Here is a 10,000-nt window from a genome sequence, read left to right as displayed (position 1 = left end):
CATTATTCTACAAGTTGCACGTCACTAAATGACTACAATCCAAGATCAAATCTGCATATCTATGACCATTGGCTGTCTGCAGTTCTCATGTGATTCTGACTGATGGAGTACTGTATGTGGAAAAGTCAGCAGAGTATTTTCACATTAAATACCATTAATAGATTTAAAAATTCAGTAAGTTGAACCAAGTTGCGGGTGAAACTTAAACTTGGTTGTAGTTAAGTCGTAACAGCAATAGCTTATCTTTTCTCTTGCTTCCAGGTCAGGAGTCTTGCACATAATGAAGAAATCCCAGAGGATGGCTGGAACTTTAGGACCTGGGAGACATGCAGTGATTCGTTTTTTATCGAACGTAATGAAACAGGGATCGATTACAATTCCTCCACAACGCAACAGCCTTGGTAATCCTCAGAGCGGTTCAGGTATTCGTTACAAAGATAAGACAAATCACAAATTAACTTTCGGTTTTCATATTGGAGCTGAACAGTCCTATAAACAAAAGGTGGGGATACTTTCGTTAGATATACTGTCACACAACATTAGCTAATTGGTCAATTACTCTGTTAGTTTCAACACTTGTTGGCTACTAATTCCGCCTTCAAATCGTCAGATAAGGTTAATTCGATTATGTTACCGAGATTCAAATAAGGCGGGGAATTGGTTTGCCTGGATGATGTAGTAGTTCAATTTCAGACAGCCAGACGCCTAACTAGACCACGGGAGAATCACATCCACTCCGAATAGTATTCAAAATATCTTCGGCCCCTAGCTGCAACCTATTCCATTCCTTTTATTGTACCTCCATTCATATTCTCTTTTTTCCACCGTACTTTCCACCCTCACCTAACATTTGATCCATAGTGCAGCTGCTATGAGGTTTCCTCCTGTTACACCTTTAAATTATTTTTTTTTTTTACTGACAATTTCCATTTCAGCGCTGAATGATTTCATAGGTCCCTGCGCTTGGCCTTTGGCCTTAATTCTGTATTCTATTCTATATAAAACATCTCTTTTTATGTGCAGATATAGGCCTATTCTTGATAGTACCCAGTACTGGTCGCTCGTAGTACATCGCGTTCTGGTAGCTTCAGTTCTCCTCTATCACTATTCTCCTATTGGGAAATCGATAAAAGTTCAATGGATATGCCCTGCGTCATCCCTGTCTTCTTTTCTACTGAAGTCATGTAGTTGTAATGTGAGTTAGTGAAATATTGATCAGCATGAATACAAACTCCATATTTCGACTGACACTCTGGTGGGACAAAGCGGAGAAAGTGCTTCAATTTTATGAGAGACAAGACGATGATGATACATTTACGTCGTATACTGTACAGGCAGGGATCGCCTTCATTCTGTGACAATTTACAAATACTGATTTTCAATGTAGACTAAGAATTGAGCGGAAATTGTCTTTCGTCTCAAACTACCACTTTCAGCGGTTCCTAAAGATAATAATTATTGCCTTGGCAGTAATGTGAATGTGTGACCCCAGCTTGAATTATAGCGTGATACACCAACAAGGCGTGATCCGACCTCGAACTTACTCGAGGAACGTGCTAAAATCTACGGTCAAATAGGGCATCATTTCACTAATGAAAATTAAGATAAATACGCTACACTTTATTAGAAAGAACTGTTCTGTCCAAATTAATTTTTTTTAATTTTCACTCTAATGAATAAATAAATAAATAATATCGTATCCTAAAATCCCTGTGACTTTAACTCGATGCAAAACAGCTTTTTCAGACCTTTTTAGGCTTTCCTACCCCCCACCCCGAACAAGAATAACAACAAAGTAGTTTATAGGCTTACTCCCCGAATAAGCGAAAAGATCAGTGAGGTAGTCGAGAGCTAAGAAGGGACAGATTCCAGTGGCTTCTTGCTCGACCATTTTTGTATGGAACGTGTTTGACTTCATTCTCCTATAGTAGATTCACATCACCTGTGCATTTGAAGTCTAGGCCAGTCCCTTACGACGCTCCTGATTGGCTGTTGATAAGTCTCGAGAGAGTTCACGTAGGTAGGATGTATGTTCCACCGCTCCTGAGGTGGAACATACATCCTGCTTATGTGAACTCTCGAGAAAGACTGAGGGTTTCCAGCCTCGTGATTGGCTTATCAACAGCCAATCAGGAGCGTCGTAGGGAACGGGCCTAGACGTCAAATGCACGATTGATGTGAATCTACTATATAAAGTTGCACCAGCCTCTTTAGAACTCGTGGACATCTTTTCATTTGCCCCTTTGAATAGTCTGATTTTCTTTTCAAAATGTGTTCCCCCTGTTTTTTCTCCCTGAAGGGAATGCGACCTTCAAATATTCAAAGAGAAAAGCTACAAAATCTTCTTGCCTCGCCGTGAAGTTGATTACGTGATCACATCCGGAAGATATGATTACGAGACCGCGCTGGTGATGTGTCATAGCCTGAGAGGCACATTGCCTCAAGCTGGAGACCCCGATTTGCTCCGTTTATTTACAGAGGTAAGGCTACCTATAGTAGATTCACATCACCCGTGCATCTGATGTCTAGACCCGTCCCTTATGACGCTCCTGATTGGCTGTTGATAAGCCAATCACAGGGCTGGAAACTCTATCTCTCTCAAGAGTTCACATAGGCAGGATGTATTTTCAGGAGAGGTGGAACATATATCCTGCCTATGCGAACTCTCTCGAGAGACTGAGAATTTCCAGCCCTGTGATTGGCTTATCAACAGCCAATCAGGAGCGTCGCAAGGGACAGGTCTAGACATCAGATACAAAGTTGATGTGAATATACTATAGTACTTTTGTGACAGCAAATCCATCATGTGAAGCCTCCTTTTTTTTTTTTAAATCCAATAAATGTGGACTTCTCGAAATCCAAGTGTGTAATAATACATAAAGATCAGAAAATGCATATATTCATAAAAAAATTTGGAACTATACTCTGCAGCTAATATACATATTTCTGTCCATTTAGGATTCATTTTCAATCGCTCATCTAACGTACACATCACTCAGAATATATTTTGTATCAAATCCTTAAAATTGAAACCACTGTTTGTGCCCTTACGATTTTGGCTTGGTTGTTCAGGTTGATTTCAGCGTTTCCAAGGCAGAGCCTTCTAGTTTTTCGTCAGTTGACACTCCTCTGGGCCAAGGTGTCCTGCCTGTGCTGGCGTAAGACCGCACCAATGTAAATCAGATGACCACGATTTTAGACTCCTGCTCCTTAAATATTCAGAATCCCTCAAGAGAAGTTTTTGGAACAATTTCAGATCCTAGAAATGGATGACTACATCCAGCTGAGCGTTTGGGGACAAAAGAGCTCGCCTGAACAAAGCTGTTACACATTATCACCGATATATGACCCTGAGGCTAGTTTTCAAGGAACAATCCAGACCCTCACAGCGGCCTGCGAAGAACAGTTATCTTATTTCTCTTGTAAGGTAAATATATATATTCGTTTTCAAAGAGATTTTAAGAAGGAATTATGCACCGAGATGTCAAAGGTTTCAAGAGGGGAATGTGCACTGGTGTGAATAAGGTTCCAAGATGGAATATGCACCAAGGTGTTATAGGTTTCCAGAAAGGATTATGCATTGTGGTGAAAAAGGTTTCAAGGAATTGTGCACTAAGGTGGAAGAGTTTTCCAGAAGAAATTATCACTAGGGTAGCATAGATTTCTTAAAAGGAAATGTGCACTGAGCAGGCAAAGGCTTCAAAAAGGAATTATGCAGAGGTGATAAAGGTTTCAAAAAGAGAAAAAGGTCATTTCATACTATGTTCGTCAGAGCAATGATGTACCCGTTTACTTTGATGGCAAAATTACCATTAGTTCGTAAGGTAATGAGTACGTACATATGTTTTGTACAGTTTTGTGGATCTGCTGTAACGCGCCCTACATATGATGTAGTGTTTTTGATATCTTTATGCATCAATGATGATTTTTGAGAGAGAGAGAGAGAGAGAGAGAGAATTTGTCATTCTTTTAAGAGTTTCACTCCTTTTCGACAGGTGTCCCAGGCAGTGAAATTTGAAATGCGTCAAGACAGATTTCCCAGCAACAGAGAAAGGTTCTACTTTGTTCCGGATGAATTTCGACCAAGGCTGTTGTCCTTAGAGGGAAAAGTCATATCTCTTTCATCTTCTACAACATCGGGCAACGTACTATTACTCCAAGATTACGCTAAGGATATCAACGTGTCCGTAGCAACGGCTTTCATCGATAAATCGTCCAATCCATTTGGCAGGCGAACCTGGACGTTTGCCGAAGGCAACAAGACCTCGAGTTGGGTTCTGACAGCTTGCTCCAAGGTCTGTTCGGAACTGAACGTCCAAATCTGAACTTGTTTTTACTTACTATGCTTGTATTTAGGCCTCATTACTTGCTTTTTGCAGTACAATATACACTCGGCAATGCTTGGTTTGTATGAGGCTAGACTGAGGGAGCTGTCCCAGCGCTGGGGACCTCTCCGTTTACCGGGGATGGAATCTACAGATGTGTGTATTCATTCAGTTTGTTTTGCCTATAAGTAACCATGTATCCTTTTTTTCTCCCTTTGCTTCACTGTCTATCTGCCTATCTATCTCTCTTTGACTTTCTTAACGTATGGGAATAGATACTTGGGTTCCATAGATGACTTTATGTTCACAGAACGAATTCACCTGCGACACTGGCGTCTGTTTGGACCTGGCCAAGCGGTGCAGCGGGAAAGATGACTGTGGCGACGAATCCGACGAGCAATGCAAATTGATAAAGCCCTTGCCGAGTTCCTACAGTCCCAGCCGCCCTCCCAAGTTAGAGACGCCCTTGGACATAAGTTTGAAACTTGTAGCCATCAAAGACGTTGACGTTGATCTCGGCAAAATCCAAGTTCAAATTCAGGTAAAGGATACTTGCCTCTCGGTTGGTAAGGAAATATCTCGAATGATTGAGAAATAACTCCAAAACAAATCTTTGATGTTTGAATTCAGGTAATGATACTTGCCAGCACTGGGCGCTTTCACCTCTCCGATATTTGAAGTAAATGGCATTATGACAGTCCTTTTTATACTGTCTGACACTCAAAGGTGAACTGATGTTGCCTTTTCATAGCTTGATCAAAATCGTCATCGGATTGATTTTTACAATTAACACGTCTCAATCTTCAACAGATCAATACAACCTGGGCAGATGGAAGAGTAACTCTGATACAGATGAGTAATTACAGCGACGACAACTTCGTAGACAAGACTATCTGGAAACCCAGCTACTATTTTGCTAATGGATTCTTTGAGGACAACGTCAATTATATCAAGAAGAAAAATGTTATTGAACGAACAGTTGCCAACAGGAATTCAGACGGCAAAATGGGTATTGTCAACAGCTACGAAGGTAAGTGCATTAAAATACAAACAAATTCATGAAAGCAGTGATATGCTTCGGGAATTTATTTCCATTCAAACTTTTGACCCACGAATACCTTGAAATCGCCCTTTGCTCTTTCCTGACGATTAGGTAATATAGAATCATAATGGTTACTTCAAATTGAAAATGTTACATTCATTGGCTGACATTTATGTACTTGTGAAAATGAATGTTACGAGTACGAAAAGTGCAATTGTGAGGCTGAAGAACAACAAATATGCGCTGAACTTTCTTCGGCGCAATCTTATAAGCAAGACTACCGAAAATACCGAAAAGACAGCAGCAATTGTGAACAGAGCCCAAGCCCAGAGGGAGAAATGCAGTATTAAGCCATTGGCAGTCGCTTCTAGCAAATCCCAGTGCAGAAGATGCATAATGCGTAAGTGATGAAGCTGGCCGACACGTCCATTGTCAGTGATTGTCTCGAAGCAAAAAAGACTGACAGCAATACAACCAGCAATATCTATTGGCTAATAGCAGTAACGGGCGTCTTCAGTTTTTTCAGGTCCTGCGACATTTGCCACAAGACTGCAAAACAAAGAGGCTTAGGCTTCAGTAGCAATATACCACTGGGGAAAAGGCTGACACAGATGGAAGTGTCATTCAAGAGAATAACTGTAAACCAGACCGACCCTCTATTCCCAGTGTTGCAGAAGGTAGACTTCAGTGGTAGACTTCACTACAAGATGCACAGAGGAGGTAGCACTTTCTGTAATACAAAATGAGGGGGTAGCAGAGGATATACTCGAAGTAGTTTTAAGTAAGATGATATTCTGTACGGAGATGCTCAGTGACCGATGTACCCAGTTTACTTAAAAAATAATGAGGCATGTGAGCTATCTGGTGAGCAAAGCAGTATTTAAGACTATATATAATCCAAGATGAATGGACTGTATGAAAGATTAGACAGCGAGCTAAAATCTAGGTTAAAGATGCACAGGACAGGCCCAAGGATTAGGACCAGTGTCTACCAACGATGCAGTTTACATATCAAGAACTATAACAGTTGAGCAGTGCATTTTCACTATTTCAGCTACTGTAAGGAAGGATTGTGAGAAGACAGATAGATTCTCCAGGAATCATATACTAGAGGCTGTGAGGATGAAGTTAGCAACACTTATCACTATGTGCTAAAGATAAGAATTGCACGGAGGAGACAGGTCAACTCTCCAGCTAAAGCCTATATGTGGCACAGCAACATCAGAAACATCACAGCAACAAGAGGAAAAGAGACCATTGATTCAAGGTAGAGTGGGAAGTGTTTGAGTCACTACCACTGGAGGCAAACAAACTGATGTTGCAGTGGAAAGGGCCATACAAAGTTAAGGAAGTAGTTAATCACAAGGGCTACAAGGTTAATGCTGGAACAGAACTTAAGACTCCTCGTGTGAACTTCCTAACCAGCTACCATTAGAGGGGGAGCAAGTGAACCAGTGGTAGCTGTTGTCGGAGGAGATGCCCGAGTATAATTGTCATTGCGGAAGAATCCCCTAAAAAATGGTGATAAAATAAAAACAACCATAAACCAATCATTTCACATGATAATATGTATCTGTATCATATTACTCATTTACACATACATAAATGATTTATTCCTTTTGTGCATCACATTACACCCGTTTATGTTCACTTTCTCTTTTCTCAGGATTTGAGTACAATGCTGAAAGTAATGCAAACATCACCCACATCGAGTCCGTTGCTTCTTCATTTGATTGTGACTTTGACCTTCTGTATTACCCTTTTGAGGTTCATCTTTGTGAAATACAGATCGCACTTACACAGTTCGGAGCTTATAAAGCCTATTTCGACACTAGAGTAAGTGTATGAATGACCTGATGTTTCTTTAAGCCTCTCTTCTTGCATACTTTTACAACTATCTGCAACTAGCACTTTATAACAGTAATGCTCAACAGAGCCGTGGTAGATGTACAGGACGTAATAGTACTACTACAAGTACTATACTTGTTGCTGCTTCTTTGGTTTCCATTTCTGCTGTTATAGCTGATCTTACACTCAAGTTTTCTCCCGTAAGGAATAAGGCCATGCATTACATCACTGACATAACATTAAAGCAATGCTTTTAGTCCTAACATACCACTACTGCTATTGCTACCATTGCTGTTGATGCTTCTCTTATTACATACACTGAACTAATTCCACTTTCAGTTATTTACCTACATGGATAAATACCAATGATAAATACCATGAGAAGTGCTAATTTGTAAACATGACTGCAGTGTAAATTTACTTTGTTGACCTTACAGTGTCTTCCTTCTTTTTAGATGATTAATCTACAGCCAGACAATTTCACCCTCACTGATTTTACCACTCAGCCTATATGTTATACTTTCGTCAATCAGTCAACAAACCAAGCCAATCTATTGAAGATTCATGTAAGTATTATTTTCAAGTACATATTTGCCTGCATAACCGTATTTTGTTTGTATGGTGTTTTTACGTTGCATGGAACCAGTGGTTATTTAGCAACGGGACCAACGGCTATACGTGACTTCCGAGCCACGTCTAGAGTCATTCGAATGAACTTCTATCACCAGAAATACACATCTCTCACTCCTCAATGGAATGGCCGAGAATCGAACTCGCGACCACCGAGGTGGGACGCCAACACCATACCAACCACGCCACTGAGGCGCTTGCATAACTATAAAGGAACCCTCACACGATCAGAATTTGCAGAGGATGTCTATGTTATAAAGTTATCATTGATAGCCACTGAATGACAGTTTCTATACAGTGAAATGCAATGTGTACCTAAATATACTGCTGTTTGTAATAACGATAGTCAACTGGTAATACAAGCCGCCTTAAGAGGCGTCAGCCTCTCTCACCTTTGATCCCCGTATAAATATGCAGAATAATGGTATCTCAGGTCAAGCTTTGGATAAAGACATAATGTCGCTAGGCTTGAGACCTAAGTTAATCTTTGGATCCTATCTTGAGTTACTGTCATTATTGACAGCCTGCGTATGTTAGCATAACATAAAAAATACCTGATCTTTAGAGATCAGGTATTTTTATGTTATGCTAACATACCCAGACTGCTAAACATCTTTGTTATTTCTTTGGAAAATTTATAGATATCAACTATGCCAGTGGTTAAAAGACTGGAATTCTCGTTACTGATATATATCTAGTGGATAACTTGTTTTTATCACTATAGCTATTTGCAGTTGGCTCAAATTAGTCTTCAATTGAAGAATTAATGTAAGGCTCAACCTAATGATCAAGGAGTCAAGTAACCTGTAACATAGGGACTTGGGTAAAACTGAAAATAATGAAACTTAGGTGATCTTGATGAAGGATTTTGGTAAATGTCATATAAGAAATATTACTTCAGATAAACCGCAACTTTTTTTATTTAGTTTGTGAAAATATCATTTTTGGAAATTTTCTAAACTTTGTTTTCGTAAACAGATTATGTTGAGCAGAAGATACGGGGCATATATCCTAACCACTTTCCTCCCTTGCATCGTCCTGACCATCATAGGATCTCTGACGGAATTTTTTGAAGACGATAACTTTAGGTAAGTCAGATTTTTTCATGAATGGTCATTACTTACACAAATATCCACTCATAGTCAAAGTCAAAGTCGTCAGTTGCAGTCCTCCCCCAGGCTTTTGCCTCTCTGGCATCCATCAGCTGGGTGACCCCAACTTCACACCAGGTCACTCGTGGTGGTAACCTCTGGTAGACAGCCTCACTATTTGCTCCCTGATGGGGAAGCAAACTCTAGCCCAGAGATTACGAGACCAAACGTTACCAACTGTAATAGCCAGTTTGAGTCTGCTCTTCAAACTGACATTTGGATGGTAAATTCGTTGAGTTGGATGAATTTAGGGTAGTCCTTGACGATCAACTATTTCGAGGGAAAACCTTGCATGTCAATAAAGGTTTGAGTAGATCACCTATATGATCACCTTTTCACAGAAATGCCAAGCATTGAGCAAAATCTTCTGATTATAGAGTGTAAATAAGAAGCCATTTGAAGACCTAGATGGTAAAGTAGAGAGAATTTGCTATAATCCAGTGGTTCCCAAACCGGGGGTGCCATTGCCCCCTGGGCGAGACCATGTAGCAGATTGCAGGGGGCCATAATCTGAGAATATGTATGTTTAGAAGTTTAGTAGTTAGGCAGCCAGTGGAGACAACTTACAGGTTCAGTACAGTGGGTGGTGGATCATAGACAAGTATCCTGTATGAGAAGTGGGTAACGAATAGAAAGAGTTTGGGAACCACTGTGCTGTACCAATGCAGATGTGAAAAGTCATGACAGGTACATTAATGCAGTTATATGTTTTGATTATTTACAATGCAGCATTGCACATGAGAGAAAAGAGCACAATTTGATAAAGATTCCAAGGATTGATTAGTTCATAAATGTGTAGAAAAATTTAACCATCCACTCTACTGATAAGGCACAAGACCTACAGCCTAAAATCTTGACAAATTCGACATATTATTCCATGTGCTCCTTTGGAATTCAAGTGCATTAGTCATTAGGCTGACTGACGTTGGACAAGGACTGTTTGGACTGGAAGGGTTCTTAGGCGCGTGGAGGAAATTCAGCCAGCCTGAATGAATCGTCCAAAT

General features: G+C 40.2%; 1 protein-coding gene across 3 annotated transcripts in view; it reads left to right on the top strand.

Annotated features, from left to right (window-relative positions):
• Positions 1–10,000, top strand: part of LOC135223484 (uncharacterized) — a 15,456-nt gene that overhangs the window by 4,546 nt on the left and 910 nt on the right. For all 3 annotated transcript variants that reach the window (XM_064261921.1, XM_064261922.1, XM_064261920.1), the window contains 9 exons: positions 262–401; positions 2,300–2,480; positions 3,257–3,427; positions 3,996–4,295; positions 4,636–4,866; positions 5,136–5,355; positions 7,034–7,203; positions 7,671–7,781; positions 8,824–8,933. In XM_064261921.1, coding sequence (XP_064117991.1) covers positions 262–401; positions 2,300–2,480; positions 3,257–3,427; positions 3,996–4,295; positions 4,636–4,866; positions 5,136–5,355; positions 7,034–7,203; positions 7,671–7,781; positions 8,824–8,933 — 1,634 coding nt within the window. The remainder of the gene's footprint in view (positions 1–261; positions 402–2,299; positions 2,481–3,256; positions 3,428–3,995; positions 4,296–4,635; positions 4,867–5,135; positions 5,356–7,033; positions 7,204–7,670; positions 7,782–8,823; positions 8,934–10,000) is intronic.

This window comes from Macrobrachium nipponense, chromosome 10 (assembly GCF_015104395.2).
Source record: "Macrobrachium nipponense isolate FS-2020 chromosome 10, ASM1510439v2, whole genome shotgun sequence".
NCBI lineage: Eukaryota > Metazoa > Arthropoda > Malacostraca > Decapoda > Palaemonidae > Macrobrachium > Macrobrachium nipponense.
This window is presented reverse-complemented; position numbering and strand designations above follow the sequence as displayed.